Source organism: Pinus tabuliformis, chromosome 4_1 (genome assembly GCF_031772625.1).
Source record: "Pinus tabuliformis cultivar Carrire ecotype Pingquan chromosome 4_1, CPIR1, whole genome shotgun sequence".
Taxonomy (NCBI): Eukaryota; Viridiplantae; Streptophyta; class Pinopsida; order Pinales; family Pinaceae; genus Pinus; species Pinus tabuliformis.
In genome coordinates, this window is record NC_142303.1 from 511440430 (window position 1) to 511456079 (window position 15650).

General features: G+C 33.8%; 1 protein-coding gene across 1 annotated transcript; it reads left to right on the forward strand.

Moving 5' to 3' along the window:
* Window positions 1-584: 584 nt before the first annotated feature.
* LOC149176807 (protein TIFY 3-like) lies at window positions 585-2746 on the forward strand. The gene is made up of 5 exons (XM_089423198.1): window positions 585-1040; window positions 1430-1529; window positions 1624-1789; window positions 2128-2185; window positions 2279-2746. Exons 1-5 carry the CDS (start codon window positions 772-774, stop codon window positions 2367-2369), a joined length of 684 nt encoding a protein of 227 aa, XP_089279324.1. The 5' UTR covers window positions 585-771; the 3' UTR covers window positions 2370-2746.
* The last annotated feature ends 12904 nt before the right edge of the window (window positions 2747-15650 follow it).

The window sequence follows — 15650 nt, forward strand, 5'->3', positions numbered from 1 at the left end:
AGAAAATTTAACTCATGATCTATAAGAAATTTCATCCTAAAATTCCAAGCATTTAAATAAATTCACAAATAGAATACAAAATAACTTATTCTTAAGGGCTTCGAGAAAATTTAACTCGTGATTTATAGGAAATTTGATCCTAAAATTCCAAGTATTTAAATACATTCACAAAAAAAATAACTTAACCCGAAAGCTTCGAAAAAATTTCAACCCGTAACGTCGAAGATTTAACCAGTTAACCTCCCCCATACACTAAATTAATGTTAAATTAACTCCCAAATTGTAAATCATATTTTTAAATCTATGAGTATGTATTTCGGGGATTCTTACTTTTTCTAACAATCACACTCAGACAAATAAATCGTGTCGGATTTAGCACTTGATTAGCCCGCCGAGGCGGCTAACCCAGAGGAAGCAAAGCGTCTACGGCTTTGAGTAAATGGCGCGCGCCATTTGTATTATTGATCACATGTTCGAATAATAAAGATCTGCGCCACAGCTGCAAATATTACACAAGTTTTCTTCGCCTTTCCGGGAAGCTTCGTGTGACTTCGAGGAAGACGAGCAGCCAGGTCTTGGATAAAATTGATGGTAGAAGGCGTTGTCACAGTAGTGATGGGTGAGTTAATGAGGAAGGAATGTAGTTGTTGCTGCAACGGCGGCAGAAAGGAAGTATAACAACAATGATTTATTAAATAGAATCGTGTGAGCTTTGGTGGTTCGTTGAGAAACTAGCTTTCTAAGGAGCGGGGCTTCACATCCGAACTAATAATGGCGTTGGCGTTTGAAGAGAAATGCAATGAGGAAAAGGGTTTACCATCTTGGCTTCGGACTGTCAATGCAAGTGCTAAGCGGCCAGTTGCAGAGTTTATACCTCTGTTGGATCTCCCCTCTGTTGGGAGAAGTTTTAATTGCATTAATTTATTCCCCAGGCAGTCTGGTTTTGGATGCCCAGTCGCAGTCATGCAGGGAACCGAGGACAGCATGACTTCGTCAGATGATGATCAGGATGGTTGTTCTGGCTTTCTGGCGAGTTTCAGGTGTGGAATTGTATTTGGTAGAATTATTAGTTGTGTGTTTTTTTAAAGTTAATTCTGGTGTAAGTTTGTGAGATTTATTGAGTTGAGAGACTTATTTAATAGGGTAATATGAATATGTATTACAAATTTAGGCCATGCTTAATCTAGAATCTGATACATTCATATTTTCTAAATATAAAAACAATATTAATTATAATAAAAAACAAAAATAAATATGTTCCGCCTGTTTGGTTAATTTTCCATATAATTACATTATAATTTAGAAATAATTTCAGTATTACATATTTTATTTTGAGCACATCAAAAATTTTATCTCTCTAAAACTCATGTTAAATCAGTACTTCAAACAAATCCATACCCACGTTAATATAAATTATTTTAAAATCCAGTTCCACCGCGTCCACGATTCCGATCAATAAATCCGGTGCGCAATTGACAATTTTCTACGGTGGAGCGGTGAACGTCTATGACGATATTCCAGCAGATAAGGTATGTCTAAGGATTCACACAGTTTTGGGCTAGAGGACTGTAGATATTGGCCGGACATATATTTTATTATGATGACATCTGTTTGGTTATACAGGCAGAAGCCATAATGTTAATTGCCAGCAGTGGAAACTATTCCAGTTATCCACTCAGTAACGGCTCATATGGATCGCCGACTGAGCTGAAAACCTCTGTTCCTGTCACGAAGTTGTCGGATGGAACAGGGATCCAGCACCAACCTACCAGCAGCAAGGTTCTCATAGGTACGACTACTTATGGGCAAATTATATCATCTACGTCTTTTAAAAGAGATAAATTTAAGGAGGTTTTCCTATGGTGGTATATAGTATTTATGTTAAATTTGTGCACATGAATTAGTATATCAATTTCATCTATCACACATAGATTAAATATGTGCTCAAATTAATGTGTTTAACGTAAAACAATCCAACCCAACACGATATCTACCCGCATAAAACTAGTTAATAATAATACCTATTAATTTAACCAGTTAAACTGACATACAAATTCCTTGGTACAAATATTACTGGTTCCTCGTACAAATATTACTATTTTCATTTGGTAATGACGTCTTGATCAGATCTTCCAATAACGAGGAAGCATTCTCTGCAACGTTTTCTGGAAAAGAGAAAGGAGAGGTACCGTAATTCCTTCCTCTTTGCCATTTTGGTCCGTACACCTTTGAAACTCAGTATTCAAAAACTGTTATCTTCTTCTGTTGTGCTGTGCAGGATTAATGCAAATGCGAAATTTCCATTTACAGCAGCCGAAGCGCACAATAGTAAGCCTCAACAACATCCATCGTTATCATCATATCCATGAAAATCTCTGGGATTTTTTAACAGCAAATTACTACACAATTTGATATACAATCTCACGGTATATTCCCACTATTCACTGCGATCTATAGCCCTTAGTATCGATGGTCCAGTACAGGTTAATGCAGATGGTTGACCACAATCAACTTTGTGAGTGAATGGATAAATAAAATTATTATGCGTTTACTTTGGATTTGAGTCGCATTTAGTATAAAGATGAAGTACCCAGAGACAGGATTGTTTATTTTTTTTTCAGATGTGTGATTCATGCTATAGCATTATATGAATATCGAGATATTTACGAATCCCGGCTCTGCACGTTACGTTTATTTTAAATATTTGTTCGGGGAAATTCATTACGAGATGACTATTTTTTTTTCCCATTTTACATTTTTCAAATGGAGCATTACTGGAGAAATAGATGGATGGTTTGGTGAGGAAATTGTATAAGAAAGTAAGTTTTATTATTAATTTTGGTCATTGGAGTGTTGGTGTTTGGAATTGATTTGCAAGTAGTGTTTAAATTTTATCAGTGTTTAAATCTGGAGGCGTCATTCATATGCTAGTAGTGTACGGGGACACAAGTAATAAGAAAGCTAGTCCCATCACTAATTGGGTCCTCTGGATTTTTGGTGTTTAGAATCGATTTGCAGGTAGTCCCACCCCTGTTTGGAGGTGTCACCCATTCACCCGTAGTGTAGGAGGAGACAAGCAATAAGAAAGAAAGTCCCATCACCAACTCTAGCCTTTGGAGTTCTTGAGTTTGGAATGGATTTGCAAGTAATTCCACCCGTGTTCAAATCTTTGAGGTGTCGCCCATTCACCCGTAGTGTAGGAGGATACAAGGAATAAGAAAGCAAGTCCCATCACCAACTTTGCCTCTAGAGTTTTGGAGTTTGGAATTGATTTGCAAGTAGTCCCACCCATGTTCAAATCTCTTGATATGTCACCCATACATCCATAGGAGTTTTGGAGATCGCTAGAGATCTCACCCATACATCCATAGGAGTTTTGGAGTTTGGAATCAATTTCTCTAGAGGTGTCACCCATACATCCATAGGAGTCACCCATACATCCATAGGAGTTTTGGAGTTTGGAATCAATTTCTCTAGAGGTGTCATCCATACATCCATAGGAGTTTTGCTAAAATCTCTAGAGGTGTCACCGATACGTGTTCAAATCTCTAGAGGGGTCACCCATACATCCATAGGAGTTTTGCTCAAATCTCTAGTTTTTCAATGCAGAAGATCCACCTCTTCGAGTTGCTGTGACACTTGGAGTTCCCCCCTCAACTTGAAAATCTAGACTCTAAGATTCTCATTTTGCTTGAAAATGTGTAGTCTGAATTTCTTCTTATCTAGAGGTGTCACCGATACGTGTTCAAATCTCTAGAGGGGTCACCCATACATCCATAGGAGTTTTGCTCAAATCTCTAGTTTTGCAATGCAGAAGATCCACCTCTTGGAGTTGCTGTGACACTTGGAGTTCCCCCTCAACTTGAAAATCTAGACTCTAAGATTCTCATTTTGCTTGAAAATGTGTAGTCTGAATTTCTTCTTATGCATATTTTTGTCTTTGATACAATCTTCTCAAGCCACTTGCTATTCATTCTTCGAATATTGTGTTATGCATTGAATTTATTTTTCTTATATTTTTTTTAGCTCTTTGATCCCATCTTCTCAAAGAACTAGCTTTCTACTCATCAAATATTGTGTTCTTCATGCCAGAATTCATTTGTAAAGTTGATCTACATGTAGATCTGAAAATTATTGACCATCCTAGATCCATCTTTATTCCGTATCTACCAAACGACAAGAGGGATCAAATATATTTTCACTCTAAAAGATATTTGCATGTCAAGAGATTTGATCCCTCTCTGCACTTTAGAGATAATATGGATCTAAACTGATAAAATATACAATTTCAATAACCTAATTTAGACTAAAATCCCCCATAAAAATAATAGAAAATCTCAATAATTTGGTTGGGGATTAGACTAACCCACCAAAAAGGCCAAAAAAACCATTAATTACAATGACATGCATTATATTATGAGGTTCTTAGTAGCAACATTGTAGAGATTTTCTATCACACAATATTCAACACCTCTCCCCAACACAATCCTCAACATGCGACCCATTAATTCATTTGCTTGGCTAATTGACCAAGGTGGGGAAAATTTATTTGCACATGTCAACCATGTGATGAGTGCCACATGGAAGTGCATAGATGGTCTACCTGGTCCACCTCAACACCTGGTCTAGATCATATTCTTAGTTACCTATGGTTTACCAAATCATTAAGATCAATTAGTGGTTAGTGGAGTTTAGAAGCAGTTGAAGGAATTTGAGGAATGGTACGATAGTGATATTTATTTCATCATTAATCTTAAATTTGTTCGTGTATTTTAGTATAAAAATAAATTGGAAAAAATATCATGTAGCTTAAGAGTGGTAGTTTTTTGTTGTAATGATAATGTAATCTAGTTAGTAACAATTTTGCAAGGCCCAAAGATAATTTAAATAAGTCAAGATTTCTATCAAAGGAAATTTTGTTCATAGTGTTGCACATGCTGAAGTGCAGTACCTACAAAGAATGGTTCACACTATTCCACATGATAATTGAAGTGGCTACTAACAATGGTTACTAAGGTCAATAATGGCAGAGTGAGGACTTAGCTCCACTATGTTTTATTTGTATCTACTTGATGAGACCTGACCCACTCAAGAATTAAAAAGAAAGTGAAAGTTTATAAAACATCCATAATTAGTAGAGTATATTTTCTTATTCACAAATTAAGGGTTAGCAAGGCTCATTATGTCTATTGTAATGGTGGACAACATATGTGTCTATTCAATGTTTTGGAGTTTCCATAATGTGTTTGTTATTATCCATATTTATAATGTCTTGGATAGTGTGAATTCCTATCCTTGATATGAGGAATAATGACTACATTCCCACTATAGAGTTCTAACATGTATAAAAATTGTTGCAATTTTATGATTTGCATAATTTCATTGTTATCGATTTTTTATTTTTTTAAATTATTGTATTTCCCAACTTTTATAAGAAATGATCTCCTTCCCATTGAATTACAAACACTCATGTTCATATTATGTGAGACCTAAGTGAGTGTTCTAAATATCCCTAAGTTAATATACATAGTCCAACAATGTGTTATTTTAAATTAACAATTTTAATAAAAGACTACATCTTTAAGTTGAGGTTGTTGTGGCAAGTTAACTAAAAAAATAGATTATGTAATTCAAATAATATGATGGTTAATATTTTTTTTATGTAAAAATGGAAAATAAGAAATATCTTCAATTTAGTATATAATAATGTAATAATAAGTTAATGTTAGATTAATTATATTAATAAAAATATATAATAAAAAAATTAATAAATTTACTATAACAAGTTTAGTATAAATTAAAAAAAATGATTCAAATAAATAATGGATTTATTTATTACTCATAATAACTACAACTAAAATATAATAACTTAAAATAGTTTTAATAAAAAAATAAAAAATAATATATATATATATATATATATAATTTATCATCTTGTATTATAAGACAAATCTATAATATTCTCTAACAAAGTATTGTAGATTTGTCCTATAATACAATCAATGTTGTAAAAAGATGTTTTTTTTCTCGCAATAACACCATTTCAAACTATAAAATGTTGTAAGAAGATGAGTTTTTCCTCGCAAAGTATTGCACAATAATACCATTTCACCTATAATTATATAATATAAATTTCATATTAAGTATATGAATGTAATATAATAATTGTAGTTTTAATTAATATTTATAATATATTTTTAAAATATATTATTTTATTTTAAATAATAATATTATTATATTAAATAAATATTTTATTAATAATGTTAATTATATAATATAATACAATATTTTATTAGCCTCGAGAGTTAAGTCAATTGGCTTTCAGGGTTAGACTTAGCCCCTGGGAATTAAGCTTGGTTCCGTCAAAATAAAATAAAATAAAAATAACCTATTTATATGGAATGTAACTTATTTAAAGGGGAATTAATAAAATTAATATATTCATGTGGAATATAGCTTATTTAAAGAGGGATTAATAAAAATAATGTATTCATGTTGAATATAACCTATTTAAAGAGGGAATTAATAAAAATAATGTATCCGTGTGGAATATGGCCTATTTAAAAGAGGAATTAATAAAAATAATGTATTCATGTGGAATATAGGCTATTTAAAAGGGGAATTAATAAAATTAATCTATTCATGTGGAATATAAGCTATTTAAAGGGCGATTAAACCAATCTAGATCCATCTTAACTCCGGATTTACCAAACCCCAGAAGGATCAAATTCTACCTTATTATCTTTACTACCAATCATAGAAAATGATCAAATATTTTTTCTTTTTAAGATATTTACATCTCAACATGCACTTGGTAGAAAAAATAAAAAAGTACATTTTTTATTTTAACATAAGGTTATTTTTATTTTATTTATTTTGATCCAATCAAAATATTTATAAAACAAGACATTACAACATCTTTGCATACTAGGTTGGAAATCTCCTCTTAACACAATTATATAATTACGTTTATAGTATATTTAATGAAAAAAATTGAAAAAAACATCTGAAATAAAAAACAGTTAAAAAAATCATTAACACTTTGAAAAATATAATATTTAAAATTCAAATTAAAATTAAAAATTTACTTTAAAATAATTATGATTTATTATTAACTTAAAATTTACAAATTGAGATGAATTCATATTTTAACAAACACATTCTTGCCCCATGTGCAAACTTAACTCAAACTCCCCGTGCATTCATATTTGAAAAAAATATTGAAATGACTTTTTAAAAGCACATGATTAATTTACCCATCCCGTTTTTTAACTTCTATTTATATAATAAAACCAACCTTCAATCTTCATGTTCATCTTTAAATTAGGACCTGTAAATTATCTTGCATTTATTGGAAAAGTTATCTACAGGTAGATATAGTTGCTCAAAGTTTAGCCGATCTGTTCGATCACTACCCACTTGAATGTGTTTCACATGATGATGATGAAGATTCCACTGCAGTGCATTCTTATAGACTTTTGGTTGCATGGTGTCGTCCTGATTTTGAGCATTTTTGTCATCTATCTTGTCATGTCATCTTAAAAATATTATTGCTACATAGCATGGTTTATCTTGAAAGCAAAGTTTCCTGCCATTAATAATAACTGGAGGTTGATTCAAAGCTTAAAGAACCCATTTTGCACAGCGCACATGATTGAATAACCTGCGATGTGACACCACTAATTTTAAAGCTAAAGTCAAGAAGATCATGTAAAGAAAAAGTATAGATGAGGTAGGACGACCAGAGGAAAAATCGGAGTGGTTTTCCCTCACAACTTAATGGGCTGTCGTGCATGCCAATGAATATTTTTGTATTTATAGTTTTATTAATGCACGGGGAGTATATATTATCAGTTAAATTTTATATTTACTTAAGTCAAATTTGATATATATATATATATATATATTAGTTAGATTTTATATTTGGTTAAATCAAATTTGATTTAAATACCGTATATATTGTTTGTTAGATTTTATACTGGCTTAACATATACCTAAATAATAGTTAATAGCAATTGCTAAAACACTTGAACGTTGTCTCGTTTAGATATGGAATATTAATTTCATTGCCAAAGTTAGAACCTGGTGTATTTTAGAATTTTGGGCAGAATTGTTAACCAAGGATATTTAAGGTTCTCAGTATTTGAGGTGGAATCATCTTACTTTTCACTGCGTTGGTTGGAATTCGGCAAACTGCGCTACGTTGTTATTTTCTGTTATTTTTTTTTTTAATTAAAAAAACACGTTTTATTAATTAAAAAAACAGATAGTACATATGACATGCTTCTTGATTACAGCTTGATTCTTTAGCGTTCATTACTTCCAAGAAAAACAGTGAGTTTTCTTTCCTGTTAGCCTTCACTTCTAGTTCTATAATCTTAATCTCTTTAGTTCACTATAGGGTATTTAGTTTAACAAAAACTTATGATAAAAAAATTCTTAAAATCTGTTCTTTTTTTCACAGTACCTAAAATCTTTTTAGCCCTTCTTACCCTCTCATTGGCATTGGGTTCTAACTTTTTGAGAAGTTGATACTTCTAACATTTACTTTAACTTCATGTTAGTGTGGTAAAAAAAACTTATCAAGATTTTTCTCAATACTTTTTTTGGACAGTAAATATGCAGTCCAGTTCTGTTCTCTATATGTGATGGATGTTGATGAGATTATATGTGTTCACCATATTTTTGATGGGCTTCATCAAATTGTTTAAGATGGGAGGTTTGAAATTATTTAGACCCTTAGCCCGGTAGATAATGCCTTTTGCATCCTCATAGACTTGTAGGTTCTCTAATCCCAACCATTTCCCTGCTATCAACACTCCCCATAGTGCCACAATCACTGCCTTACTGTTGGTGTCCTGTCCTTCTTCCCACCAAAAATGATAGTTTTTTCCGGGCTTTGTGACTATGTAAACCCGACATCCACATTTCATCCCACTACAACCACCATCCAAGAATCCCAGTGGGAGTGTATGCCATATGTTTTTACAGATGATTCTTATGTGTTTGCTTGCAATTTGGTTTGGTCCTATCTCCAACCCCACATCCACATTTCATCCCACTGCAAGCACCATCTAAGAATCCCAGTGGGAGTGTATGCCATATGTTTTTACATATGTTTCTTATGTGTTTGCTTGCAATTTGGTCTGGTCATATCTCCAAGAAATATGTCACTATTTTGATTATGTCCTCCCTAACAGTCAGATTCTTGTTCTCAAATATAAATGCATTTCTTCTCCTCCAAATGATCTATATGAGGTATAGAGGGAGAAAACCAAATTTGTCAGGAGTCTTGTTCTCAAATATGAGTGCATTTCTTCTCCTCCAAATGATCCATATGAGGTAGAGAGGGAAAAAACGAAATTTGTCAGGAGTTTTAAACAACTTCCTTATGCAGCTTCTTAATGTAGTGAATTATGAGTCCATTACTCCTTCCCAAACAACCATTGCATATAGGCAATACAGAAATAAATATGCATTATCCTCACTACTTACTTTACAGAAGAGGCACATCCCCAACCCTATAAATCCTTTGTTTAATAAATTATTTCATGTCAGTACTCTGTCCTTTATAGCGATCCAAGTAAAACACTTTATTTTATTGAAGATATCCCATCTTTCCAAATTTCCTGAATCTAGAAATCTCCATGCTGTCCCAACTGAAACACTTTATCCTCTGTTATGCTGTGCAAGCTTAATGCAAATGCGAAATTTCCATATACAACAGCCCAAGCGGACAATAGTAAGGCTCAACAACGTCCATCGTTATCATCATATGCCTAAGGACCACGCTCGAATTCACCTTCATTCATAAAGCAGTCCTCCACTTTTAAAAATAGACAATATATCTGACACTTAAAATATGATTTTTTTATTGTGTAATTTGATATATAATTTTATTGTATATTCTCATTATTTATTGAGCCTAGCAGCAGTTCATTTTACTGTCCAGTGTGAAGATGATGGGTAAATCATAGTTACCACTGGAATGAAAACAAAAAGATCAAAATTCCCCTCACTCGATAAAATTGGATCCAATTAGTAATATAGCTACTTCACATAGTGAATCAGGTGAAAAAAATATATAATTAATAATTTGGGCACATGTTTAATGGAAACACCTCGCTAAACACATAGGTTGTTGAGGTTCGCTAAACACACAGATTGTTGTAGTATGGCATGCGCCCAACGAAAAACAGAAATTGCTGCGCTATGGCATGCACGTAGAGGAAAATAGAAAATTTATTTTTAGAAAACTGACAAGTTACTTTTATAATCAGAAAATTTCTTTTTAAGAGATTTGAATATTACTTTCATAAACAAAAAAATTCATTTTTAAGATTTATAGGTTATGAGGACGAAATGCATTCTATGATCAGCATCCCAATCTCAAATATACTCGCACTAATTCCCACCCACCGAGAAAGAAATGGAAGTACTGTAAAATAAGAAAATTTCCTTTTCTAAAAAAACAAGAGATTGGTTTTTTTATAAATTAAATTTAAATATGAATTTTCTAAATGGGTTTGTTCTATTTTATAAAAAAGCATTTTATATTAAAAGAATCTTGAAATCAGAGAAAGAACATAGGTTAAATTTGAAAAGAATATCTGTTTTAGAGGGAAGTGGTGAGGGTAAATTATATTTGAGTGAATTTGATTTAAAATATTTTTTATTATTAATAATTAGAAATTATTTAAAATTTAAAATAAATTAGAAGAAAATACCCATAAACATAATAGTTAAGTAAAAAAATATCAAAAAATATAATATCTAAAAAAAATTTAAAAAAATATATTATCTATTTTTTTGAAATCTTGATATTATGATATAACTAGCATTTGCACCAGATGTTGCAAAGAAAACGCCGTAAGGCAATAGATAACATATAACACTATGTAAGGCAATCGATAGCATATAACACTAATTAATGCTTCTAGCATATCACACTAATTAATGTTTCTTTGACAACTATTGAAAGACAAAAAAAGAGATTAAAAAAAGGAAAGAACCATGCTATAATGAAAACAAATTAATGCTTCTTTGACAAGTGTTGAAAGAGGAAAAAAATATCAAGAAAAGGCAAAGGACCATGCTATAATGAAAACAAATTAATGATTCTTTGTCCGCTATTGAAAGACAAAAAACAAAGATAAAGAAAAGGCAAGGACCATGGCAAGAGCTAACCAGCTTCCTATCGGGCATTTAGTGCACCCGATAGCGGCCTCACCATACACATGCCCATACCATCCATAATTTCTCAGGGAGCTCGATGGCAATTTTTTCCGGGAACGGGTAACCCACCACCTCCGAGCTGGCACCCGCTGTGCTGGCAACCAACACCTGCGCAATTTCAAACGATCCCTCGCGCCAAACATTCATTTGATCCATTCGCACAACCAGAGCAAGTCCTCTGCAACCTTCTCGAGCATTCATTTCTCCTGCTCACGGTGCTCGCTCACCTCGCAGGTTTGCTCGCGGTGTTGAATCCCGACAGGCTGTGCCCCAGGCGTAAGGTAAACTATACTCTGTGAACAAAGACATCCACCATTTTGGCGGCCACCCGGAAGGCCCATGCATACAAATCCCACCCCGTGCTACTATAAATTATCTGCATTGGCAGCTCCTAGCGTCTGGCGGAACAGATACATTCAAGGTCTCCATTTGGGCGCAGGTTCGAGCGACGCTGAAGGTGTTTTCCCATTACATCGTAATCAGTTACCAGATTTATAACGAACCACTTAGCCATTCAGACATCTTCAATAGTTTTTAGGACGTGGTTTAATGGTTAATAGTTAAGTAGGGAGGTCTAATCTCAAAGAAAATTATATATATCTGAAAATTGCTCCAAACGCAGTCCAATCTCAAGCAAACTTATATATATCTGAAAACTGCTCCAAACACAATTTTTTTTGTTGAAAAAAATACAATAAACCACCACCATTACAATTGCAAACTCAAGCTCCTACATCCAGTGTGCTTGATTGTGTACTACCCACTTAGCCATGGAGGCCATGAAAATCAGATAATCCTAAACCACTGCCATTGCAAGCTTCCTGCATCCACTGTGCCTGCCTGTGCACTTTGCCAGGTGCATAGTTTATTTGGGCTTTTCATTGGGGTGAGATTTTGAGTACAAATATATTCAATTCTGTGAGAGGAATTTGGTGCACATTAATTTTCACATGCTTGCTAGGAAGGATGACCACGGAAAAATGCAAGGGCGCCAACTGGTGGAGCATTGATGTAAGTAGTAGGCTCAGACTGCCTGAAGTATGTTGCCACATTTGCTTTATCCTCCTTTTCAACTGAAAACATTTTCCAATGCTCCTTTGGTGTGGTGCCATTGCTTTCTGCAATAAATGAATTATACCTTGCTATTTTAGCAACAAAAAATACAATTGCAAGTGAATCTCATTTTCGTGTCAGATCAACAACCTTTTTCTCGAACTTCTTGTTCTTACTTGCTGAAATAAAACTGTGTTTTTTGTTATCAACCTTGAATATTTCTTTCATGTCTTCTCTTGCATTATTATGGTGATCTGGGCTATGTCAAATGAAGTGACCAAACTGTTATAAGATTAGGCTAGTAATGCAAGCAAGGCGATGACTGCATGTACATTTTGAATTGGTGCCTCAACAAGTGCTAGCATCTCTAACAATTTTTTGTAGTGATTGATATTGTTGGCCACATCTTATGTTGTCATCTTTATTTGTGAAAACTTCCTCAGCTATATCTTAGGATGACAACTTGATATACATAAATGTTAAACAGCTTGAGTTTCAATTGATTGTTGTGTTTGGCTACATATTAGGAGCCTCCTCTTTATTTGGTGAAGTTCCCTCAGACAAATCTCACAGTTACAACATTATTTTCACACACGTGTGCCCCATTTTTCTTTTGGTGTTTTGGCACTACTGATATGAGTCATTTGATCATTAATGCTCAAAATGATACAAGTAAGAGTCCTGTGATTATTAGTTTCCCATTTGTTGATTCTTGCAGTTCATATGGTATGTTTGACTTCATCTTCTTCCAGAACGCTAAATGATCTTGTTCAATAATGGAATTCCCATTTGCAGCTTCCAAATCAAATCCTGTGCTGTTAAATTTTACAACCAGATCTGTTTTAGACAAAGAAGAAAGTCAAGCTAGCTACAACCATGGTTCTGGTGTACATTGAGACTTCTAATTTGCATGGGTGTTTGTTGTATTGCTTGTTCTTTTTCAAATAGGTAACCAACCTGAAAATTAAAGTCTAGCCTTCCTTATGAATAGACCATTAGCTTTGGTATCAAATATTGGAAAAAATTCGAGTGATCAAAAAGAGATATTGAACTTGTGTTCGCAACACTAGAGTGCTCAACAATTGGAATCAAATTTATTGCTTAAGGCATGAATGTACAACAAATAAAAGACATACCATCCACTGAAATATTTTAATTTTAGCAGAAAGAATGATGTATTCACAGTGGAAAAATATTAGAGAGTAAAATATACGATAGAGAATTGCAGTGCTTGGGAAATAAAATGCATGAGTCAACCTTACATTATCTGGAATTCTCCCACACTTACAGAGTGTGACTACAATTTATCTATTCAAGTTGTTGCCTGATTATCATGCTGTCTTCTCTATTGCATTCTCCTCTGTCTGTTTTTTTGTGACAGTTTTTGTTGCCTCATTATATATTTTTTTTATTATTTAATTAAATGTATTCAATACTTCTCTATAGATAAAGGCTAAAATGTTTTTTTCTTCCTAAAGGGCTATTCATAAAGCAAGGGTCAGTTAACCTTCCTAAAGTACTATTCAGTTGTCCTTACATAGACAGTAAGACAAAACCTTGCTTTCTAGGAGATGCAGGTCCAGAGGATATGTGAAGATTAACAAAAAATCTAACATTCAGTATATTTCCTACATTTTCTATCCCTGATAAACATGATTAGTTGTTTGCCTCTTGTTAGAAAGGGGTAATTCAGGGATAATTGCTGCACAAGGCCTTGGGCTAACTTGGAATGTGTGTTACTCAATTTAAAATTTTGTTGTTGTTAACTCAATGTAGCTTAGTGTTATTGCCGCGTGATTCAAGAAAAAAACGAAGTTGGATAAATAAGCTTAGAGTGTATTGTCTGAAGATCCAAGGCCCAAATTATTTGTTGAAGCCTGAATTTTATATTACCATGTATTGACTGAAAATCTAGAAATATATGGTAGTATTTTTTTCCTTGAGCTTTACTGTGTTATCAAAAAGCCCTATTTCTTTTCAACTTGTATGGATGTCTGGGGCTTGGCATGGTTTTTTGGCTGGATGTTTACACAGCAGCTGTGTGAAGGCAAAACACTCTTCTACTTTATATTTGTTGTAACTTGTTTTATGGTGCATCTATAGGCTGCAATAGTCAGTGCACAAAAAATCTGGAAGCAAGTCAATTATTTACACATCAGAAACTTGAACAACACAGATGATGCCATAATGCCACTACACAACATATTCCCAAGAGCTAGTAAGACATGTTTCCTTTATAATTTATGGCAAATTATACTTTAGGAACTATTGAAACTGTAGAAAACTTTGGAACGTTAAGAAGGAATTCCACAGTTAAATAAGCCACCATTGATGCAATACATGAGCTTCCAACGTTGGTTGGCAGTTTGACTTCTATTAATCCTCCAGACAAAACACCTTCGATGCTATTTATGAGCTTCCAGTGGTGGTTGGCAGTTTGACTTCTATATTATCATTCTCCAGCAAATGTGAATCAGTGATTTAGACCTTGATTGCATGCTGACCCATTTCAATTCCCAAATAAAAATGTATTACAAATCCTGGCAGCCCAAATTAACTTAGGCATTGTTTACGAAGGTACCATGTGGTGATTGTGAATCCAACCTCCACTTCAATGACTTATTCCTTTGTGAGGTCCCAACATGAATCCTAGACTGTTTCTCTTTTCCAAGGTAATGGTTATCAGAGTCTAGTGACTATCAGTAATACAAAGTGTTGGAGTTGATATTATTCCCTTGAGAGGTCCCGGCATGAATCCTGGACCATTTATCTTCCTCCATGGTAATGATTATCAGACATGTGGATTGTCAACTGTATAGTAAAGTTTACAAATCACAATTGTTGACAGAATGTAATCCAATTCAAAACATGATGCAAGCACTGGAAGTGTTTTACAAAACCAGAATTCTATACAGGGTATAATCTCTATTGTCCGACATCTTTCGGGTTCTGTATCCATGTTGCTAGTGAATCCCATGTGGAACGAACTCCACGGCGCGAATGCCATAACATAAATGCCTGTCAGCTTCAAATAAAGCTTTATTTTTTACAGAACCTGCCTATCGCATCCATATTCTTTCGTGCCGAGAGGGGGGGGCCCTATTCATGTGGCGTTCGCAGTACTTTTGGTCCGGAACGACGTCTCTGGAGCAATGCCATTTCTTACCATCTATTGTCCGACATCTTCCGGGTTCTCTATCCATGTTGCCAGTGAATCCCATGTGGAACGAACTCCACGACGTGAATGCCATAACATAAAATTCCTGCTAGCTTCAAATAAAGATTTATTTTTTACAGAACCTACCTATCGCATCCATATTCTTTCATGTCGAGGCGGGGGGGGGGGCTATTCATGTGGCATT